Raw genomic sequence first — 25398 nt, 5'->3', positions numbered from 1 at the left:
ATAGAGGGGAAATTGTTGTCTAACAACCCAATTAAGCACAAATTCTGTCTGCAAGTAAGTTGCCACCATCTGGATCTGGAAAACCCTGAAGCTGAAACCAGATGTCCAATCGTTTCATTAGAGGTCTAGAAACACCTGACTGTTCAGGGAAGGCTGTGTTTCACACTTCACTGTAGAACCCAACTCGGTCACCACAGCAAGCTTACAATTGCAATTAAGCAAGTCTGAGATGTAGTGGAACTATACTGGAGACTTCCAGGTACTAATTCAAACCCAATATTTCACAAGGGCACACAAGGGCAACTTACATTTATTTTTAATTCTGTACTGCAGGCACGTTTTATTCATAGATGTTTAAATACAATAATTGTTACGGGGGGTGTCCTGTGCAGTTACTTTTATCTAAGCTTATTTTCGGTTTGCAGTGAATGTGTAGATTGATGTGGAGGGATGTGATCGGGTGTCTGCTTCAGTATACAAGGCTAAGCCACAGCTTTCTTTTCCTTTAAAACTTTTACAAAAACAAACAATAAACACATGTGGCGTGTTCTATGCAAATCTTCCAATTTAATTATACAGTACAGCAAAGCAGTATCTGTCCACTAATTTAACACTGGGTGTTAAATTAAAACCCCATTATCAATAGATTGGTAAAACACCAAAGTTTCCAAATGTCCCTTTCAGCATTATAGCAATATTACCACTGCCTTCTCATCTGTTAATAATGTATTTGTTTGTATTTTATATTTCAATTTGGAATATGCAGATCATTGAAACAAAATATCAAGTCATGTGCTTAACCTCCTGGAAGTGATGGTATGGCCCCCACAGAGCCCTGATCTCAACATCATCGAGTCTGTCTGGGATTACATGAAGAGAGAGAAGCAACTGAGGCTGCCTAAATCCACAGAAGAACTGTGGTTAGTTCTCCAAGATGTTTGGGCCAACCTACCTGCCGAGTTCCTTCAAAAACTGTGTGCAAGTGTACCTAGAAGAATTGATGCTGTTTTGAAGGCAAAGGGTGGTCACACCAAATATGGATTTGATTTAGATTTTTCTTCTGTTCACTCACTTTGCATTTAGTTAATTGATAAATATAATCTATTAACATGTCTATTTTTGAAAGCATTCTTACTTTACAGCATTTTTTCACACCTGCCTAAAACTTTTGCACAGTACTGTATATATATATAAGAAATACATGGCAAACCTTGGTAAACTATGGTAAATGCATAGTACAAGCTAATGGCAAAATTACTGTGGTAAACTTTTAAAAGGGAGCTCTCTCATGTCTTGTATGAACTTTCACATGGAGAGTGGGAAGATCTCTAAGGAAATATACCACAGTCCTTTAATAACAACTAGTACATCTGTAGTATTACTACTTCTACTACTAATGATAGTGACCTGGCATGGGTACCCAAGATAGAACATTTAGTAACCTTAAGTAGCTGATCAGGTGTCTGTATTGTGTTACCATGACCTACATTCATAGCAATTTGGAAGAGGGTATCTGAAGATACTGCCAAACTTAGGTCATGTAAAAACTAGCATGCATCAGTGACATGCATACAGTGTGCTACTGGCGTTGTGTATACTTTCAGGAGATGTTGAACATTATCCAGCACAGAGACTGAATCTGAGTAGGATTTCAACATGTAACAACGTTCGCTTCTCAAGAGTGTGTAGGTGGAATAAATAGCTTTTTACCTGACCCCTTGCAAGCTTGGACTCCACATGCATATATGCTCTTGAATGTCTCATTTGCACACATGAAATCTCCAGCAACATGAACATATTTTCTGGCTATTGCCACAGAACTGTAACCGATAAACATTCACGGATTCCAAAAACACTCACAGACTCGAGTTGCCTTTTGTCGTGTGCCTTCAGTAGTACAATTACATATTGATGTTTTACCTTAAAATGAAACAACATCAAACAGACGAAAAAATAATGCATATAAAATAACACCACCATAAAGTTCAGTTATGCATATATATTGTATATAGTGTAATATAGTGTATATAGCACTACAATCCGTATCACTGGCAGCATTTTTCTTGTGTTTTAAATACTTTGGTTATTTGCATGGTGTTTTTCTTTATTTGAAATATGCAGTTGTTTTCAATATAACCCTGCTTGAACAGTTCCTGCTGCTCCCTGGCCCCTGTGGTTTGCTGCACTCATACCATGTCACTACAGCACAGGGACCTGGGTGTTAACTGTGTATCTATGGAGCTGGATGTCTCGGTACGTAACGACATCCCCCTAAGGAGAATAAAAAATGCATACCGCGAATGATCATTCAATATTCTGTTTATACCACAAGTAGATTTTTAAAATAAATAGCAATTAATTAGTGCATTTTTGTTCTATTAAAACAATTCCAGGATTATTTTACCTGGCAGATTTTTACTAGTTTTCAACATAGAGTAGGGCTCTCCAACCCTGGTTCTGGAGAGCCCCAAATCCTCAGGTTTTAGAGGTGTCGATGTCATCAATGGCTAAAGATCTGGAACACCTGGTAATCTTGACTAATTAAGACAATAATTGGTGCAATTAAGTAACTGAGAGCTTGATTGAAATGAAAACCAGAAGACCCAGTAGCTCAGACCCCTGGACTACATTATGCTTCGATGCGGATTAATTTCGAACCCTGTTTATGGCCTCTTCACAACCTTGAGCTCAGTCTGTCAGTTTCAGCAGCACGCCCCTGGATTGGAATGCAAGCACAGACACATTGGAAACTAGTCCCAGTAAGCATGTTAGCCACTTCCGTGGAATAACAAAAATGAATCCCATGCCAGCTATACCAACACCTGTGGAATAAACTATATATTCCACCTAGTGGCAACCATGGAGGTTGCAAGCCCACCATTTTGTGTTCTCTGTACCCCAAGACTTCTAAGAAATATGTTCATAAATACAGCTTGAAATGAAAAATGGTCTTCAAGAAGCCAACTGTCTTGGATTTGGAATCAACGAACACCACATTGTTCAACAAGACTATGTTAACATAAAGGTATCATTCTTTGAGGTGACTGTACCTCACTGTAAATTCCCCATAGGTTAACTATATAGAGTATTTACAGTCTGTCATTCTTCCTTCACAAAAAGATTATGATCACATTTTCCCCAAGTAACGAAGTGTTTACCAGGTGTCTCGCTTGTGGTTTAAATCTACAGGAATCCAGGTGTCTAACCAACGCTGATGGAATAATAAACGCACTATACAGGTCTGTAGATCATCCTTTTAATTCGCCAATAATTACTGCAATCTTCCTTTGCTAGCTATATTATATATATATATATATATATATATATATATATATATATATATATATATATATATTGCCCTAACGTTTCGGTATGTTGTACATATCTTTCTCAAATACAGCGACAGAATATTGTCTACATTACATTGGGTACAATTCATAAATACAGTGTTAAAATATAGATTAGCAGTTGTTTTTACAGAATGTTGTAGTTTTATTCAATATGTGTTACATAAACAGCGATGTAAGGTTTTGTTTTGGCCATAGAAAATCGATTCTTCGTCACGGTTGTCAATAACTTAAGAGATCATATTCTGTAAGCTCTTCTGCATACATACACTCTAAAACAAAAAAAAAATCTGCTGGAGGCCATTTACAAGGTAATTTACTTACAAAACAGGGAATCCGCCAGCAACGACCTAAACGCTATTCTATCGAGACACACATCGCATAATTTAGCAAGGATTGCTGCTCTCAGGATACGTCGCTTTTGCGCCGATGACACAGTCAGTAGGTGTGTCGGTTCCTCGTCGTAGCTGACTGCAGGCAGAGCAGACTGTCTCTTTACCGCTGAATGTCATAAAAAATATACACGGATTTTAATACATATACCTTTTAATGTAGTAAATTAAGTGCAGTAGCGCAACGCATTGCATGCAACGCAACGCAACGACGTAAGAAGATTCCATTCTCGTGCCTTGACTGTGAGATCCCACGCCCATTCCTAAGCAACGAGAACAACTTTGTCAATTCCGCGTTAAGAGAAGACTGTCCACGATTAAGAACTGCTAGTATCTTCATCTTCTAACAGCAGCTTCGTATATTTGTGAGCCCACGGACTCTTTTCACATTCAGGTAACTGCAGTCCCGCAACAGGGTTGGAGACGAGATGGTTTTGCAGGTCGTGGGGAGGTCAGAGGGTAAAGGCTATTCACCCAGCATCCTCGGCTGTAGAATACACAGCCATCTTGGATCTGCGGGGAGAAGAGAAATTAATGCGGTGAGTTTTTTTTTCTCTTATTTATTTCCACAATATCCCGTTATGCCCACCGGGGAACCGGCCCAATACGATACCGAACCCCTTCTGATCAAGGCCGTGCCGGTTCGGGGGGATTCGGGTCGGTTGGCGGGGTCAATCCGAAGAGGTTTCTTTCTCGCTTCTGTTTTTTTTTTTTGTCTGGGGCTGTGTAAAAATCGAGAGGGACGGGAGAGAGAGAACCGAGCGAAAGAGGCAGAGCAGGCCCAACCCCGCACAGCAACCCTCTTCTTTATAATACACCACAATATGTGAAAATACTGACCAGCCAGGGATTACCGAGAAAGAATCTCGACCAGGCCGACGGCAAAAACAGCATCCTCATCACCGACGAGAGCTCGCCACGACACGGGGCTTCGATCCGTCCACACATCTCTGTGCTCGTCTCATTAATAATCGCTCATCTCGCTCTGCTTGAGAGTTTTCATCTGTACCCCATCCTTCACCAGCCCCCCTGTCTTTAGAAAGCACTGTTTGTTAAGTTTGTGAAACAAGGATATTTAAAATGCAAGTTGCATTGGTTGTGAAATATACAGTCCCCCTGTTTTTATTTTTTATATATACATTGATGCATTTATAAAAGGTGACTTCACAGTGCCGGAAGCGGTCGCTGAAAGTGAATTTTTTTTTTTTATTTATTGTTTTTTTTAAACATGAATTTAATCTGTTACTATTGATTGTTTGTGAGTGAGGTTGTCTTTTAATGTTTATGTAGCGCGAACAGTAAATGGCTGTTTTTGATTTGAGTTCTGGTAGATTTGGTACTTACCGATCCACAACATGAAATATGATGTGTTGTGTTTTGAAGACCATTGTTATATTACGGGTTGCTACTGTACAGTATCTCCAACTTTACTTTAGTTCAGTAGTAAGACACAGTCGCGCCATGTAGGAATAAGCATTCTGGCGTTACGGTAACTATTAGTGACTGCGCTGATGCGCTCGGTCTGACTGCATTCGATACAGACAGAGTTGGGTTGGTTACACTCAGTATATGTGTTACTTTGACAGATACGGGTTTACATTTACATTGTGTGCATTGCCGCTTCTTTTGCCGTTTGACTGGGCTAATGATAAAATCGGGCGTTAGCAACAAAACAAAAAAGTGTATAGTGACAACACGACTCTTTACGTGGGACTAGATAACACAATATAAAGTCAAATCACTTAAAAAAATATGAATAAAGTGTTATAATCCTTAGTTGACAAGGAAGGTGGCTGCAAACCTCGGTGTGTTTTTGTGTGTGTGTGTGTTTTAGTCTTTGTAATGATGTCAAACCGCCGTGTGGTTATGATCCTCTCAGTTTAACCAGTGCAGACAGGCCTAGAAAAACATTAGAACCCCGAAGTTGTTCAAGTGCAGTAACTATCCCAGCTGTCACAATTCAAAACAATAGATCCCATTGGGGTTTTATTATTCTGGTGACTGCATTTGCAATGCACGTTTATGCTTGACAGTACACTTGCACGTAGTAATTGTAGATGAGAAAACAAACATTTCTTTATAAAGCAGAGTGTGACTTTTTTTAGCTCAGGTTTTTCTGTCTCTCTCACCTGATTTTTAATACATCAATCAAGCACAGCAGTGATACAACAACAATGAAATGCAACTACCTAACAGGGAGGTGTAACTAATGGGACTTCCTCATTTTCTTCTGTAAAAGTGATTTTGCCAAGGAAGATGTCGGTCTTGATTTTCCTTTATCCTTCCAGAGCACCCCAGTTACAAATTGTATGTGGTATTAGTTCACTGTAATATATTCAAATGGATTGCATACATACACATACTAATTGCTTCATTTAATTATTCTAGTTATTCGGCATATTGCTTCAATCTGCCATTTAAGATTGCATTAAGACAGGTGATTCAAAATATACCGTCCTGCTCCCATGTTATTAAAATTGGCCCATGGAGAAGTCAAATTGATGCTTCAGTTTCTGTGATGTGTGGCTTTGTTTCATCTCAGACTTGTATAATATCATCCCATATACATTGCCAAAGTGGATTTTACACCACAGTTGCTACCCACAATTTCTCAGTCAATGTAAATGTTGAATTCACTTCTCCCATACAATCTTTATATTTAAGTACATGCCCTCACTGCATGAATAAGGCTACATTATGATAGTCCAATGTAGCACACTGTAGTGAATACAATAAACTGCTTCTACCAGGTGGCAGCCCCCCTTCCAAAACCCAACTCCTGGCATATATTCATTATTGAGGAAGGATGTTATTTTTAAACCATCCCTTTCCAGATGAACCCTGGTGTGAAGCGTGCCACACGGAACAGAGGTCTGAATGAGATGTCGATCGGCCAATTGAAACATGCCTCTTGCTAGCACATTGCTTATGCCCCATCTTGTGGAACAAAATGCCACCCTGTCCTTAGCATAGCTTAAATTGGGAACTGTATAAAATCAATCGCTGCATTATAAAATGCTTCTGTGCCCAGAAATACTTGAATCCTGTTCCAAAATGTAAAAAAAATAAAAGCATGCATGACTAGGGTCTAGGGATGTAATTATATTAACTTTTTCATTATCACAATATTAGTTCAGAAACTATTGCGATATATTGAGTCGTGATATTACATGTTCGACTTATGAAGTAATTGCAAAGTTTTCCCTCATTTTTCTGAAAGGAAAAAGATGAATATTATGATGAGACTATCAAGAAACAAATGTGTTGCAGGTTGGAACAATTGCATTATTCTTTTGAGTTGTTACTTACTAGTTCTACAATCATAAAATGGTTTTATTCTTTTCAGAGAAATGAGGGCAAACTTTGCACTCGCTTCAAAATGGGGCCCTTAATGTTCTTAATAAATGAATATCTCTAAAAAACAAACACCTTTTATGGAAATCTGGCCTGCCTCAAAATAAAAGCAAGCAGTTCTGATATTAGGCATATAAAAATAAGAAACAAAATCATCCATTTGGGTCTGTTTTAAATTGTTTAAAAAATATACCCACAATTTTATTTGTTTATGCTACTAAAATACCCAAACTAATGTCTTATTCAGCTATTCACACTCAAGCATCATTCTTACAGAAGCTACATAGGACTTAATACCCTTGAAAAATTCACATTTTCACTAACAATTTGTACACTTAAAAAGGTACATTTAAAATTGTTGCATTTCAAAAATAAAAATCTTAAATATGTTTTAACCCCCCACAAATTAATTAAACAAATGATATCCAGACTCCTACAGTATTGCTTAGCTGTGAATTATCTGATCCTTGTGCACCTGAATATTTAAACATTATAGCAAAATAAAGTATCCAGTATTATAAAATCCTGATCTTTTGTAGTGAATTTCATTATTTCACTTGAGTCTGGTGACTGAATTAAGAGCTAATTGTACAGATTTTTAAATTTATTTTTAGACAGTTTAGGCTGTTCCATGGATCTTCTACTTGCTTAATGACACATTTATCCGAACCTGTACATCGAAGCAGTTGTTTTATGGCAGTGTAAATCTATAATTAAAACACTGTGTGAATTATAAAATCCAACAGATCATAACACATACTGTATCTGGTGGAGTTGAGATGCTGCAGATGACTTTGATCATTATACTGATTCCAGCGAACCTCTAATTCAAAAAACTTTTTTAGTTCAATGTATTTAAACATGGAAAGAGTTCTATAATCAAGTCCTGTTTGTGTTTGAAAGTGTTCAGTCATCAGTGTGTGTCTCTCTCTCTCTCTCTCTCTCTCTCTCTCGATATAGATATATATCTATCTCATACATACAGTACACCCTCTCTATAACGAACCTGTTGGGGTCCAAGCCTTTCGTTCGTTATATCAAAGGACTGTTGGAGTTAGTTAATGAGATGAGATTGTGAATATAAGTAGAATTACATGTAGCTGTTAGTTTCATGTATGCAGTATTCTGCCTTTGCTTTATCCTGTTCGTTAACAAATTAAAACACAGTACAAAAGTAAAAATCCTGAATTGAAGCTGAACTTATTTAAAATCAATCTAACATGAATCGTTTCAAAGTGCACCAAATCTTAATCCAACATGCAAGTATCCCAAATTGAGTTTTTATTCCAAATAAACCTGACATGAAAAGTTCATCGGATCCTCAAGTTTTTCTGCTGTTTTTTCTTTATTCAATTTTGCTTTGCTGCATGGTTGCAGAACAAGCCAAACCAATGTTTTTTGACAACCTATATTCACAACAGAGAGATATGCCTGTGCTGCACCTTTTTTCAAATGATCAATGTAATTTCCAGCTTGAAAATCATTAAATTATTTTTGTTTCGGAGGCATAGCTACACAGTGTGCTTTTACTAAGACACAAGAGTTGACTTCACTGTGGAGGTGGCATACCGTCCGTACAGACCGGGATGTTGATAGTCTGCTATGCAATAGGAGTATTATTTCCATCCCTGTAGTGCAAGACACTGACAAAGTCTTTCTGTAAAGCACCATTTAGTGGACAATGTAGTGTGCTTTGGCCATTTATTTAAGGTAAGGTTTTATAGATCCCATTGGGTTTGCAAAAGTCAGGGAACAGTGTATCGATCAGTTTAAAAACAAGGTTGTAGCTGTTGTAGAAATCTCATTGTACATGGATCCATACTCTTACAATTTAGGCTACTGCTGTACAGTTGATATTACACTCTTCTGAGTGACAGATGCAATTACAAAGTTGTTTTTGGATGTGATCTATGAACTCATGATCCAAGCTTTGCAGACGATAATTCAAGTTTGATTGGTTTGTAGATCAAATTGTTTTTGTGCTTGGAGAGCTGGTGGCTCATCGTAAGAGAGAGCAGCGTGAAACGTCATTGGGTACATTAATCCAGCCATGATCACTTCATGTACCAGTGAGATGTGAAGGAAGACACAGTAGGCATGGAAACAGGTTTCCAGTTATATTAGCAAATCACCTTTTCCATTGATTTGATTGGTCTGGTACATTCCTCCATCATTGCATTGAAATATACCATTCATAGGCACATTTAATCTCTGGTCATATCCTTGACAGAGACTACTGAATTTAAGATAGTGGCTGAATTTTACTAAGCCTTTGAATTTTACTAAGTCACTTTATAAATGATAAGAAAAAGAAACAAACCTCATTGACTAACAAGTGTTCCGACCTATGCAGATGGTCGCCATACCAGCACAGCTTTGGCTAATTCCCTTGATACGCAAAGGTGTTCAGATATGTTCTAGTATCTGCAGGCTTGGGCTGTTTAGCCATATTTGAATGCCCTGTCAGGTGCTACAGCTTTTTGGATTATACAGATGAACCTGTTTTATATCACCTTGCTTAATATCACACACCCGTTTACTATCACGAGTTTTCAAAAACCACTCGCCATGCACCGTAGTTTCTTTGAGAAATTACCTCTCATAATATCATCTCGCAACCCCGCTTATTGTCATGTTTTGTGCAGCCTGTCAAATGCTGCATGGCCGGTCTTATCGGGATACAGTTCAGTTACAAAACACCACATTTTTCTTCTTTAACATAGTCAGTCTTATACAAATGCACACAAAAAAATCCCAACCAAATGCAATGCATAATTGATAGCTCTCATCAGTTGACACAATTCATGCTTTTTTTTTTAGATAATGACAAACTGTTTCATTCCAGTTAATGATACAAAACATATTTGTCGTGTAGTAAACTATATGCCTTTGTTTAAATGTAAAGAATGACTAAATGTACAGTATTAAAACACTGCTCTTTAATTCACTGTTAGGTTTCTTAGTTTTTTTTCTCGCACTCGTAATGTGCTGTCCTAGGCAAACGTGAAACTCGGTTTATATCAAGACCCTCTTTATATCACGAATTGTGCCTGCACGGCAATCATGCTATAAAGCGGGTTCATCTGTACCTACATCACGGTTGTTTCTTACTAAATTTGGAAAGGAAACTATTTTTTAATTGGGGCAAACTGGAGCATAATGTTATTAACTATGCGCGTTACAAAAATGTAATTATTGAATCGATGATCCAGTATTTATATCGATGTATATAATGAGGAATGGAATTAATTGTAGCAGCCCTACTTCTTGTCACAGTAGAGAGCTGGGATCTCTTGTATGTGTTTTTTTTAGACCAGATGTTCATCGTATTCTGAAATGACTAGTGTAAAGCTTTTTCAGTTGGGTGTGTTCTCTTCAATAGGTCCAATTTGAGAATTATTTGATGTCTAAATTATATTTTAGTAAGGCTGAGGTGACAACTAGTATCGTTTGACAACTATCGATAGTCAAGCCTGTGCATCGTTTTTGTGTAAAGGGTTTAAGCAAAGCTTTTATTTTTTATTCAATTTGGAATTGTCAATTATTTTTTGCATTAAGCACAGAGCTTCTGTGCTCCCCTCAGGTGTGACTCCCTGACTCTGCATGCGAATGAGCTCACCTTCACCCCCCTGCTCTGCCCCCTATGAGTGTTTGCTGATGGGATTGGATCTGTGCAGCAGTCTTCAACGTAACAGAGCATGTTAAGAGCGTTGTGCTAGAATTACAAATACTGTATCGACCGAGCTACAATGCCTTCCGATGTTTGACAATTATTTTCTAAAGTAAGACGGCAAGACAGAAAAGTAAAGAAAGTGATGTTTGGGATACTCAGGTACTCATTTGCGTGCCCATTTAGATGCAGAGGTCGCGCTAGCCTTTTAAAAATGTGCATTTGTAAAAAGCATTCCATCTCAAAATCTGCATTTTCAACCATAACATCTGTGTTTATTACATATTGCATCAACATAGTTATATTATTTTTCAGTGTAACTATTTCAGAATAACGAAGTTAACATGCAAAACAGTACACGGTATAAATAATGGTAGTAGAAACAGACAAAAACAAGCTTACCAGGAAACGTTTTCTTTTGACAATCCCCTGTTCACAACGTAAAAATCAGTGTTGTAGAACATGTACGAATGTCTCTGCGGGTAGCTGTCAACATCACAACTATTTACTTTTTTGCTGTTTAAAGTCTATTTACATTTTCCTTTTAGCAAGCCCGAAATGACTTGTGCTCGTTCCAAATCAGTCTTTAATAATTCTCAGGAGCTTCCATTGAAATTGCCATATGTTTTAGATGATCCTCACGTAAAGGAGAGTGTTTGCTGGTCTGCACTCTGTTCTGACAGCTAAAACCCTGTTCTGCTGGTACACAAGATACAGGTATCGTAATTGCAATTGCTGCAAGGTTTGCTAAAGTAGGAGAGATGTCGGAATAGTTCTCAATAAAAACCCTGCAGACTTCATCCATGATCTTAAAACCATGTTTTTTTAGCATGTGTTACACACACATTATATATATATATATATATATATATATATATATATATACAGGGTTCTCCCCAGGAATTCTGTACAGCCAGGCGACAGAACATTATAGCCGGGAGCACTTGCCTTACCTTAAATATATAATACTACAAATAAATTTAAATAATGTGTTGTCTTTCGTTACCTATCTGGTCGCTCTTTTTTATGTTCTAAATTCTTTTTCACGACTGTTTTTTTTATTGTGGTAAATTACCGTGCTTATTTAGGCAGTCTATGATTTGACTGGGGAAAGATAACTTAGGTTTATTGGAGTTCACACACACACACAAAAAAAAACGTAACCTGTTAATGCACGTCTATTTTTGTTTTTCGCTTTTCTACATTTTTTTGAATGCAACTGTTCATTTTAACCATTTTCTTTACACATCAGTACTCGCACACGTTTTGATTACCATCATAACTGTTTCATGAAACCAGACTGTAATAATCAGCACCTCTGCACTTAAGCATTTGTAATTAAGAACATAAGAACGTTTACAAACAAGAGGAGGCCATTCAGCCCATCTTGCTCGTTTGGTTGTTAGTAGCTTATTGATCCCAGAATCTCATTAAGCAGCTTCTTGAAGGATCCCAGGGGGTCAGCTTCAATAACATTACTGGGGTGTTGGTTCCAGACCCTCACAATTCTGTTCCACTGATATCCCATCATGACTTTCTTCTTAAAGATGTACAGCCTCTATATATGAACCCCCAATATTTCTCACAAGCATCTAGGTACATATTTTTACGATATCACAACAAAAGGAATACGCTTTTTTGTGTGCATATGTATAGCTTTAGTATTATGTACTATATATCACCTTACCGTACAATAATACGACAACAAATTGACTGAATGATAATACCCGAAAATCTTAATATTTTTAATAAAGTAGCCAGCGCGAATGTAGTATTAGGCGGTGGATTGTGCTGATCTCCGGCTTAGTTTGAAAACCCTGCATTCACTATTTTTGCTTTGAAAAATATTCAGTTAAATATTTATTTAGTTAAATAGTTAAATATTTTAGCCTCTCGAAGTGCTTAACACAGAAAACCCGCCCCTTCAATTCTCTGATTGGTTAAATGTTGGTATAAAGATTTTTTTTTTTTTTTTCATCCAGCAACATGCAAGTGATCTAGTCTGCTAGAAGCGCAATCAATGCTTACTGTTAAAGGCACAGTAGCACCTGCAAGACGGGCGGAGCGTGTATTATATATATAAAAGAGGATGCAGGGAGCAGTGGAACCATTTTTACACGTTGCATAAAACTACTTCGTAATATACACAAAATTATTGGATAGGGATAAAAAGGGGAGATGTTGTCTTTTACATCTGCATTTTAGAAACACGCTGCTGTTATTGTTTTGCGTTTTATTAAAATGTCCTTCGTATATAACGCAGAATTCTGCATAAACTCGAACTCTGGAGATGGCACCCTACAAAACTTCAAACCAAATCTGCATGTATTAATCTGAACTACCCTGGAGTAAAAATTAAGAAAAACAGCCAAGATCGTTCCAAATGTTGTGTCTTTGGCAATGTTAAGCATCCCGGCAACGTCAGTCCCCAGGTAATCAGTATGCTGGGAAGATTGTTCCTTAACACAATTCAGATATAAGCAATGGACAACACTCTTGTTACTAAACTGCTGTGGACAGTGATCACTCTTTTAAAATGTTTTTTTTTTCTATTGATTGGTTGTTACTCTAACTTGTGGATTTAAACAACTTTTTTGATTTTGCTTTGAATTCCAACTGGTGCAAATCAACACGAATAATGTAAAAACATAAATAATAATAATAATAATAATAATAATACATTTAATTACTACTGTATATGCATAAACTGATGTAATCATTTTAATATGCATAATAGTTTTTATTTTTTTTTATTTACCCTTGCATAACGTCGATAAATCAGCTTTTTAGGAGAATGATATATCGATAGTGAAAAATTAGGCATCACCCCATCTTACATTTTACTGTCACCCGCTGCCTGTGGAAGCTTCAGTCATTGTGTGCATTCTGACAGGAAGCCATTGTTTACCACTGATCACAGACTAGTATAGACAGAGGTTGTTCAGCAGACAGTCCAAGAATGATTTGGTTGACATGCATTTAGTGGAGATACACCCCACCCCCTGTTATGTTAATAGTCTTGTAATAACAGACTATTATTTCTCCTGTTCCTCAGTACTGTGCAGAATGGAGCAGATATAAACCCTACAGTACAAAGGTTTTTGCAACTTTTAACAGGGTATTCATTATCTTGGAGTGGTGGAGAGAGAAACACTTTTAATGAATTGCTGCAAAAAGTATAATTGACTGAATCTATTATTCAGCTCTGCTTCATTAGAGAATGGTAACTGTCAGGGATATTATCTCCAGATTTCCTTTTGTCTACATTGCCCTCACAGGCTGACCCCACAGCGAAATACACCTTGATTGCATGATGATCAAGACTAGGATGGAACCAGTATTAACACCAGTCTCCTTCTTGTGTTTTAATTCTTATTATTTGTTTATACTTTGTAATATAACCTATAGATGGTGTTTACATGGCTATACATGGCTGTATGTGTGTTTGCAGCATTAGAATTAATTTACCTACAGCACAGGAAATGATTATGTAACTGTAAGGGGTACATTCTAAGTTTTATGTTTGAAGTATCTGCAAATGAATAACGAGCAATCATTAGATGGGATTAGAGTCTGAAGCGTGACAGAATTGGGACCCAGTTCTACCCGCTGAGCTAAGGTGTAAATGCTTGTTTGTGTGATTGCAGCATTTTAAGTTTCTGATGAAGTCGTTGCCATAAACTTTTTTTTTTTAAATATATATAAACATGTACTGTAAGTTTTTACCACCCTCTTGGCCAGGTTTATCTCGTAAAGAGATTTTACTGTCAACGGGACTTCCTTGTGTTTAAACCAATCTGTTGCAAGTTAGCCTCGTTAAATTTATATGTTATCATTTGCATGCACTCTCTAGCAAGTTTGTCTGTCTGGAAGCTGGTGGCACACTAATTCAGGAAATGATTAATGTTAAACAAAAATAGTGTGCTGACCCATCTGTAATCCGCTCCTGTTCTGTGCGGATTTCCATTTACTTTTCTCTCTGGACAGCATGTCCTCACTGTAGTGTTTGTGACTGGGGTGGTGTTAATTGCTATGGATACATACTTTCTATTACTAGTTGGCCTGGCTGTTCCCAAGCCAAAAGCGGTGTATATATGGCCACACATCTTGCCTTGAGTGTACTTTACATGTGTAAACACTGCCTAACCAAAGGCATTCGTTTACAGAATGGCCTGGTTGGGTGTCTGGTATTAGTCAGCACAGTAATTGCTCCAGTATAGGTTGTTTAGGGTTAGATGAGATAGAATTCAAAGCAATGCACACAATGGTTTGGAAGTGCTATCATTACATGTATGATCCATTTCTACTTGTCAAATGGACCTGGTGGGGGGGTTACATCAATGAATAGTTTCTGTTTTGAGGAAAGTTGTTGAAACGAGCTTTCAGATGATTAACGGTATTGGTCTATGTCATCCCCACAGGAATAAAAATGAGCTCAAAGGTAATCAAAAGTGTCATTTTTCCAAGCTTCAGACACTGTCTCTCCATGTGGGAGTGCATGAGTAACACTCTTTGTTTGCATGCACAAAGAACCTTTTAAAATACTTTTTGTACTTTTGTTTGGTGACTGCAGTCCCCCCCCCCCCCCGTAATCCATTATTGTGATAGTCTCAATATTTTATTAACTTTCTGACAGTGATCGGAAATGAAAAAGGCTACCCAGATGTTTTCTTGCTCTATCTTCCTGTAGACAAATTGTTATTTTTGTCACACAAGATGCTGAGGTATGATATTATTTTAAAACTGCCAACAAGTGAAAAGCAGACACAAAAAAATGTATGCGAGAGAGAAAGAACAACTATAGAGAAGGTTGTTAAAGGCGTTAAATATGATTTATCATCATTATAATTGTTTCATTATTGTCAGCCCTACGTTTTTCATACATTTTACCTATTAGTTTCTTTAACCAACGCTATACACTATCAGTGATAGGCTTTGGCACATCTCAACAGATTTTTCTATGCAGTAGTGTGTGTATGTGTGTGTGTTTGAAGTGTTATTGGTGGTGCACTCTCCAGTATTGAGACCTGCCCCGTTCAGAACACATGTCTCAATTCTCAGTGGCGCCTCAGGCTTGCTCTGCAGTCCTTTCCCTGGCACAGTTTGCACAGTGTGTGGGTTTTCTTATCCATGCAACTGCCTCAATGGAATCTCCTTGATCTGAACCCTTGCCTGGGTTCAGTCCTTGTATATTGATCCTGCAGGTATTAACGGTGATTGATGAATGATACTCTAGCTGAGTAGTCCTCTTAACAGATGTGTTTTATAGACCAATGTGGAAGAGCAGCACTGGCTCTATCCATGACAGTATTACATTATTATAGCATTTTTGCAACATTGCCGACATATGTCTTGCACTTACAGTGCTGTGAAAAAGTATTTGCCCCCTGTCTGATTTTCTGCATTTTTGTATATTTTTGACACTGAATGTTATCAGATCTTCAACCAAAACCTAATATTAGATAAAAGGGACCCTGAGTGAACAAATAACACACAAATTTGATACATATTTGATTTATTTATTAAAGAAAGTTATGCAACACCCAATGCCCCCGTGTGAAAAAGTAATCTCCCCCTTAGACTCAATAACTGGTTACGCCACCTTTAGCAGCAATAACTGCAACCAAACGCTTCCTGTAGTTATTGATTAGTCTCTCACAGCGCCCTGGAGGAATTGTGGCACACTCCTCCATGCAGAACTGCTTCAACTCAGTGACATTTGTGGTTTTTCGAGCATGAACTGCTCATTTCAGATCCTGCCACAACATCTCAATGGGGTTTAGGTCTGGACTTTGACTAGTCCATTCCAAAACTTTAAATTTCTTGTTTTCCAACCATTCTGATGTAGACTTGCTTGTGTGTTTCGGATCATTGTCTTGCTGCATGACCCAGCTGCGCTTCAGCTTCAGCTCACGGACGGATGGCCTGACATTCTCCTGTAGAATTCTCTGATACAGAGCAGAATTCATGGTTCCTTCAATGATGGCAAGGTGTCCAGGTCCTGATGCTGCAAAGCATCCCCAAACCATGACACTACCACCACCGTGCTTGACCGTTGGTATGAGGTTCTTACTGTGGAATGCAGTGTTTGGTTTTCGCCAGACATAACGGGGCCCATGTCAGCCAAAAAGTTCCACTTTTGACTCATCTGTCCATAGAACATTGTTCCAGAACTCTTGAGGATCACCCAGGTGCTTTTTGGCAAACTTGAGACGAGCATTCGTGTTCTTCTTAGTGAGCAGTGGTTTCCGCCTTGCTACTCTGTCATGAATCCCATTTTTGCCCAGTGTCTTTCTGATGGTGGCGTCATGAACACTGACCTTAGCCGAGGCGAGAGAGGCCTGCAGATCCCTGGATTTTGTTCTAGGGTTCTTTGTGACTTCCTGGATGATTTTACGCCTTGCTCTTGGAGAGATATTGGCAGGACGGCCACTCCTGGGAAGATTCACTACTGTCCCAAACTTTCTCCATTTGGACAATATGGCTCTGACTGTGCAGCCCCAGAGCCTTAGAAATGGCTTTGTAACCCTTTCCAGACTGATGGGCATCAACAACTTTTTTTCCGGAGGTCTTCAGGAATTTATTTTGTTCGTGGCATGATATGCCTCTAGAACCAGTGTGCTGACAACTTCACTCTGATGGTAAGGGCCAAAGTTAGTCAGATTTATATTGGGCAGGGCTGGCCCAAATCAGGCCTGGTTGTTAACCAAAGTACTCAAACAGCTGACCCTAATTATCCCTTTAATTCGGTTGAGTTAACTAGGGGGAAGGTAATAACTTTTTCACACCTGAAGATTGCATGTTTGATTACCTTGCACACCAAACAAATGAAAGAAGCACCAAACTTTGTCATTTTTTTCTCTCTGACTCCCTCTATATACTACTACAACCCACAAACAATCTGACCAAATACAATGTGAAAAATGAGCAAAAATGCAAAAAATCAGACAGGGGGCAAATACTTTTTCATGGCACTATATTTTCCTAATTATTGGTGGAATAATTTCTATTCATGAAAAAAATCATATGGGACACTGAGCAATTAGATATACTGTGTATTGTGTAAAACACTCCATAGTACTACATTTAGAAATGATAAAAGAAACATTAAGAACTCTTAGTCTCTACAGTACCTGGCATACAGTAAAGGAGCAGTGAATCTCACCTAATGTATTCCCATCACTTGGTAGATCTCACATCGCCCTGAGTGAAAGATAGCAACCACTGCTTTTCCTGTGACTGACATGTAAAGCACTGCTTTCCTTCATAGGGCTGGGACGGACATTGCTTTTTCATGTTTGAATATTTAAAAATGTGAACAAATTATTCTTTACATTTGGATTAGCTGGAATTGTTTTTATTCCTATATTACAGTAGGAAAAAGAAGTTTGGAGCAAAATGAAAACGCGCACCCCATCTAATGTCCTATTAAAGAAGAGAAGCACACGTCTGTGCAGTGGAATGGGTGTTATTTATTTCAACCCTCTTTTATGCATCCCTTGCATGCTATCTTTGTAAATGATATCTTCTGTTATTCTGGTCTAAGTACAAAGAAGGTCATATTTGACACAGATACATTTCATGTTGTGTTTATTCAATGTTAAACGTTTATGTTGAAAACCAAATATGCCTTTATGTGTGCGTCTTTAAAAAATGTGACACCTACAGAATGATAACATATTATGTAAAATTTACTGTTAACTCTATTTTAATGGCACTGTGAATTTTAAAATAATGTTAAGGGTTATCATTTTCTGAGATACATAAAGCACTTTGTGCTTGCTAAAAACGAACTGTTATAAAATAAAGATTATTTTCAGCTAAGTGTTTTGAAGTCCTTGTAGTTTCTGTGGCAATTCAGTGCAAATATTTAGTAATGTCATTTTCTTATTGCTGGTATTGTATATAACACGGTCTGGTGGGTGTCCTATTGTTGTTTTTTTTTTTTAAAGATAGTCGATCTGTCCTCGTGACAGATTTAGGTCACAATGTACAGTTTCGGTTTTAGGAATGCTCTTTCTCATTTGTCATTCAAGCAGGTCATATTCGTGAGAGGTGCTGAGGGCTGCCGACTGGTCTTTTTACCAGTACTGACTGGTCAGTAGTCCTGTTCTGTATTTAAATGGTTACCAGACCTGGGTTCAGTTACAGTAGTATTGGTAATATTGTCTTTAGTTACAATTATGCTGAAAAATAACCAACTACACACATGAACACGTTTACAACCAACTACACACATGAACACGTTTACAACCAACTACACACATGAACACGTTTACAACCAACTACACACATGAACACGTTTACAACCAACTACACACATGAACACGTTTACAACCAACTACACACATGAACACGTTTACAACCAACTACACACATGAACACGTTTACAACCAACTACACACATGAACACGTTTACAACCAACTACACACATGAACACGTTTACAACCAACTACACACATGAACACGTTTACAACCAACTACACACATGAACACGTTTACAACCAACTACACACATGAACACGTTTACAACCAACTACACACATGAACACGTTTACAACCAACTACACACATGAACACGTTTACTACTCACTAGTGTTCTGCAATACCTCATTTAGGGAGTATCGATACGATACCATGCACAGTATAGCACAATTTAGCTTCTCTGCAGGAAGTGGAATCAGTTCAGTGGAACGCTGATCATTAGGATATCAGAACAAATGAATGTTTAATAATAATTAGCTGTGCTCTGGAGACTTTAACAGATAGTAGTGAGATTTGTTTAAGGCAAGGGCTGTTTGCTAAGCTTGAGTGCCCCTGGCCCATGTTGTCCCCCATAATATCGTATCAGGTGAGTGTGCTTTGATTGCTGCAGTAGCATGCCACTTTTGTCTTCTCATTGTTTGTAAGTGTGTTGGGTTTACAGTATGCAGTCTGTACTGTATCTAGGCAGCATGAGCTGTTGAGCGCATAGTTATATGTACTGCACTTTCGAATGCTGCATATATCTAGACTAGAGAACTCCTGGTCCAGTTGGGATGAAACATAGGACATCCTTTGGCATAATGTATTGATAGTATCAGAATATAGGGGTAAATGGAGGCTTCTGGCAGTGTCACACTTCTCAAATGATGAAACTTAAAGGACATTCTTTAAGTATTAGAGTATCAGAATCTGGAGGTAAATGGAGGTATATTTCTGTATGTTTACATGTGCTTACAGTGAATGTAGGTCATAGTGATCTCTTGTTTTCATGTTACAGATGTCTTGTATGTATATTTGACACACAGGCACCTCCATCTATTCTAATATATTGTTTTATTTTGCTAGTACTATTGATTGTGGTTGAGTATTTACTCTTCTGGATGATGTAGAAGTGATTATCTCATATTTCAGCAGTGTACACAGTGTGGATTCTGGATCACTCAATTCCCCATCATGTTTGCAAACACGTTTTAATTATTGTGTGCAGTGCTGTAGTAGTTTGCCTTCTGTGGCAAATCCAGATACTATAAGACTACCAATTCTTGAGCAGATTTTGGCAGTGTGTTACAACATACTTTTGCTAACCTGTGATTGATTGGTTTGATGGCTGCATTTACAAACTGAGATCTGGGTCAAATGAATGAATGCCCTGTTGGAAAGTTTTTTGTCTGGTGAATGAGCAAATTAAGTTCAACTCTGAATCAGTGTAACCTGATGCTGAGCTCTGCATACACTTAGCTCGGAACATTAAGCCAGCATTTAAGAAAGCTTAACTGCTTCATTTGGCATGGAATCAGCCAACAGGAGCAGGGCGTTTCTTTCTCGTATTGAGAATGAGTTGATGAGCGTGCTGAGGGTAGAGTGCGAAAATATATTTTGGGTGTATTGGTGTTTTATTGTGAATGGCAGCAGAGTTATGTAGCTATTCCTCCTTGTTCAATAGTCATTTACTGTCTTCTGTCAAAATATTCATTTGCAATAAGTGACAGGTGATCAAAGATACCTGAATTCTATCACGAGCTGATTGATTATAATTCAGTTGGAAATGGTTATGTATATAATCTATTTAATGCAGATTCAGTTGGGTATTTTGTGTGCACCTGTGCATAAATTATTTGCCAGTCCTCCTTTCCCTCGTGAAGTGAGCTGATTTCTGTTTGACAGCATTGCTAGTAGTCGGGTTTCCAGTGAAGCAGGCAGCATGGATCAGCTCGGACACATTAAGAGATCTGGGTCATGATGTTGCTGTCTGATCCCACACATCATGCTCAAAATCCTACCAAGTCCAATGGAAATGTTTTCTTATTTAGGTTTTGACTGCAATATGAATCTGATTGATGGTGGACAGGGTATTTTTGGATTAGAAGTCGGTCCAGCTTTTTCAAATCCAAGCAGGCCATGTACAGTTAGGACAGTATGGAGTGTATTGTCATGCTAACGATATATTAACTCTTTCAACACTGCAGATCTGTGTAGATATACAGTACAAGAGGGGCATACTCTTGAGTTGGTTATGTCTTTACATCCGTTTATCACACTTCAGGGTGACTAACTAAAAACTGAATGGCCTTTACAGTGTGCAGGGTGGTGTTGATGCCCACCCCTGATCTTTTGAATCTGATGTAAAATATTAGAGGATTTCCTAATTTGACAGTACATGCATTATCTAATTTATATGGAGAAATCCAATAGTGGTGAAACTTGGTTAGGACATTCTTTGAAGTTGAGAGTATCTGAATCTGGGGAATATCCCTGAATATCTCCACTCCACAGTTCCTGAGGAACCCACTCGCGCAGAGATTGGTTGCAGGGTCTGGATTAGAAAGGTGACTGCGCTGGGGAGTTTTTACAAATCTCCACATCCTCACGGTGCTTCTGTGTTACAGAGAGGGGGAGGGTGCATGTGGTGTCTGTGTTAGTATCTGACTCGACCTCAGTGATGGCAGCTCTGCTGGGAACCTGAAAGAGAAACCCTCAACATAGTTTCAAACTTCATGTGCTGTCTGGCAGTACAGGAGCATTCTGGAAGGGATCCAAGCTCTCTGAACTGTTTACACCCTGACTTGAAGGGATACAGTAGAAATATCTGCAGTGATGATTTCACATTTCAAAGACATGTTAAGGTGGCGACAATTCCTCTCGTGCATTCCTCGCAGGCTAAACATGAAAAGAACAAAAAAAATGCATTTACTGTACGTAGAACGTCAATACCTTCAGCTTCATTTTTTAATGGATATTTCTGTACATTTGTTTTTGTCCTGAAGGTGCCCATTTGGTTTTGAAATACTTTTATATATTAAGAAGTAAAGTTACCTTGCATGGTAAATATTCTATTTATCTGTGTTTCTTGTTAAAAGTTAATTCAGTGACAGGAGTATTTTGTAATATTTCCTCTGTAAGCAGAATCGAATCTTCCCTCTGTGCTGACAAGTAACCAAAATACAGACATCAGCCGCTTTCGAATTTGGAGAAAATAAATGTTATCAGAACTTTAAATACTTCAAGACCCCAGTTTAAAAAAAAAAAAACATTACTATTTGTTATCTTGGAACTAACTTTTGTATGAGCTAAATTCCAGTAGGAATGAAAAAGAAAATCTGCGTGTGTAAAATGGATAGCATAGCATACCTCAGCAGTACAGTACCTCAAGCTCATGGACATAGTGAACATGGAAATAAACTGGCTCAAAACAGAGTCAATAAATATGGTCAGATGTGGCACTAGTTTTAAATAAGTGTTCACTGGTGTAGGAATGCAGTTTCATAATGGCTTCTGGAGATGCTGTAGTTCATGCTGAATTGTATTCTGATTGACTGACTGACAGGGATGGGGTGTAGTGATGTCTTTGTTACAAAGGCCTGTTCAACTCTGTAACTGCATTCTTTTATGGTTCGTTTTATAAAAAAAAAAAAAAAAAATAGCTTGCAAATGGAAGCTGTCAGTCCATCTTTTGCTTCTTTGTAGAGCCGTTAGTAGTTGCTATGGTTTTTTCCTAATTGTCCAAAGTGGGTTTCTCTCCGAGTTGGTACCCCAGGGAGGTCTGAGCAGACTTGTGAGAGGTTCGTCCTCCACAATGTGTCTGTCTGCGATGGTGTAGCGTTTTCAGAAAAGCCTGAGGAGTCCTTTAGCCCCACAAGACCCTGTCACTGACACAGATGCCTCGGGATGAGTCATTTGTGGTGCATTATGGGTAACCTCACTGCTCATCCTCAAGCTTCGCTGTACATCAGTGAAAATGATATGGAAATGTTCTGGGGGCTTCAACTAGAGCTCTTGTACAGTGGTTTTAAATAACTTTTACTATCATGATGTGAGTATTATGTTGAGACCTGATGTTGAGCAGAGCAGAGGAGACCTCTTCCTGTTCCGAGGACAATCACAAATGTTTCAGACTACATTCTAATGCAGAAAGTTAGGCACAATATAAAACCCTGCTAGAAAGCAACATTGTAGATACCGACATAACCTTTTCAACTGAATAGTAATCAATGCCACAAAGTCAGCTATGTAATAACAAACTGAAATAAATATAAAATAAACTTTTATGTAAACTTTTGAAAAATGGGCTTCAGGTAGGGGTGTCACGGTTCACCATGTGAATCGGGATATTTTTCTTGATGATACGATTATCGATAGTGACCCCTGTATCAATATACTTTTTATTTATTTATTTATTTATTTATTTATTTATTTATTTCTGTAGCCCTCTGATGTCTGATCCATGGCAGTCTGAGGATTTAAACCTTCTTTTCCTTCCTCCTAACACACAGGTGACAAACAGCATGTTTGGTGCTTCAAGAAAGAAGTTTGTAGAGGGGGTCGAAAGCGACTACCATGATGACAGCATGTACTACAGCCAGTCGTCCATCTTCCCACCTCATCGGTCAGAAAAAGACGTAAGTGCAAGCCGTTCAAACCTCTGCCGTGCGTCCTGTTAACCTGTACTGAAGACCGCTGGTGCAGAAGGACCAATCGGGAAATCTGTTTTTGCAGATTTACATACATGTAGAGAATTATCCAGTTTGTTCAATCCTTCTTTAGCACAAAATATCAGTGTGTCAGACTCTACACTCCAAAGATGTATAATAGGAGTTTGAAATCCCTGTGTTGGGCATTCTTTTTTTTCTACCTTTGTCAATAACTCCAGTGAAATAAGGAATCAAGCTCAAAAGTTGATTATGACTAGTACTTTCTGGTTTCAGTGAGAGGTATTAAGATGGGAAAGCAGATGTTTTTTTGGGAAATCATGAGGAAAGTTATATGTTATGTGACCTGCATACAGTAATTGATTTATTTATTCTCAATCTGTTTAATAAGATGGTACAGAATTGCTGCACACTGTTGGACACTTCATCTTTTCCTGCCTTGTTAAAGTTCTCTTGATAGACTAGAGTTGGTGTGAGAAACTCGTCTGTTTTTATTTTGAACGGAAGTCGGTGTTGTGTTTTGAGTAATCCTCTTGTATTGATACCAGCAGTCTCTTAAACCTCCATCACGTTTGGTTAATACATTATCGTCATTACTCGGTCCTGCTTGGTTGTTTTGAGTTAATGTAGTCTCGTACAGAGACTGTCTCCCCCACATTTCTTTTGGGAAGTGAAAACAATGGTCCGTTACTGTTTTTAGCCTGGGGTACAGTAATCTGGGTATCGTTTCCTCAGTGTGGTTTAAATATTATTGCTACATGCTGGGTAAAAACAGGTGTTTGGATCTTCGTTCAAAGGGTGTATAGGCCTATTTAAGTGTAAACTGAATGTTAACTGAAGTTCATGTGATTAAACCAGGTTTGCAGAGATATCAGTTACTTTACTGTGCCAGGCTACTGTAAGCAGTAAGGTGGGCTTACTGTTTCCACAAATGACTACAGTAGTTTTAATTTAGTCACACGACCCTGGGTAAAATAAAAAATCAAAATAAATAAAAAAAAGTTGTTTTTGAAGTTTGTTTTTTATTTTGGCTAAAATGTTTTTTCATAAAGATTCTTGTGGCTGTTGAATTGGTGCATGTATTACTGCTTTGGGTACTGAGTGCTGGACATTTTGTCCTTGCCATTTTCAATGTAATTACATAGCTATTGTTTGCTATTTTGACGACAACAAGTAAGAAAATAAATTTGGATCGACACTTGATTTATTTATGTTTTTGAAATCTAAATGATGACATTTCTACAGTATTAAAGCAAGTAGAAAAATGCTCGGCCTCCTAGACAATGACAGAGGTCTGGAATTGTGCGAGGGTTCCCTCTGTACACGCGTGACTTCAGGTACCCCCATAACCAGAAATCTGCTGGTGTAAGGTCCGATGAACGAGGTGGCAATTCACAAGGAAAGTGAAGTGAAATGATTCTGCAAGATGCGTTTCACCTGGTTACCAATATGCAGAGGTCCCCTTGCTGATGGCTGTTCAAAAAAAGAACGGTCCAGTTACAAAGTTAGCTGTACAGCCACACCACACTGTCACTTTAATATCATGTAGGGGTCTCGCAAATGTTACGTGTGGATTAGTCTCCTACAAGATAGTTCACACTTGCGGTTCATCCGTCCACAGGATATTAGCAGGGCACTGGTCATCCAATTCCAGTTGTGCCAAGAACTGTAATGCAAAATCGACCTGCTGAAATCCGTCTCCTCCAATGCTTGAACATGATGC

General features: G+C 38.2%; 1 protein-coding gene across 6 annotated transcripts in view; it reads left to right on the top strand.

The window, feature by feature from the left end:
* Positions 1-3761: 3761 nt before the first annotated feature.
* LOC117416252 (CCR4-NOT transcription complex subunit 2-like) overlaps positions 3762-25398 on the top strand; it is a 41509-nt gene continuing 19872 nt past the window's right edge. For 2 of the 6 annotated variants that reach the window (XM_034027354.3, XM_059027644.1), the window contains exons 1-2: positions 3762-4278; positions 23520-23645. In XM_034027354.3, coding sequence (XP_033883245.1) covers positions 4168-4278; positions 23520-23645 — 237 coding nt within the window. In that variant the 5' untranslated portion in view covers positions 3762-4167. The remainder of the gene's footprint in view (positions 4279-23519; positions 23646-25398) is intronic. The other 4 variants (XM_059027646.1, XM_059027645.1, XM_034027353.3 and 1 more) reach the window with 3 other exon arrangements.

This window comes from Acipenser ruthenus, chromosome 7 (assembly GCF_902713425.1).
Source record: "Acipenser ruthenus chromosome 7, fAciRut3.2 maternal haplotype, whole genome shotgun sequence".
Classification (NCBI taxonomy): Eukaryota; Metazoa; Chordata; class Actinopteri; order Acipenseriformes; family Acipenseridae; genus Acipenser; species Acipenser ruthenus.
Note: the sequence above shows the minus strand (reverse complement) of the source record. Positions and strands in the feature narration are given on the sequence as shown.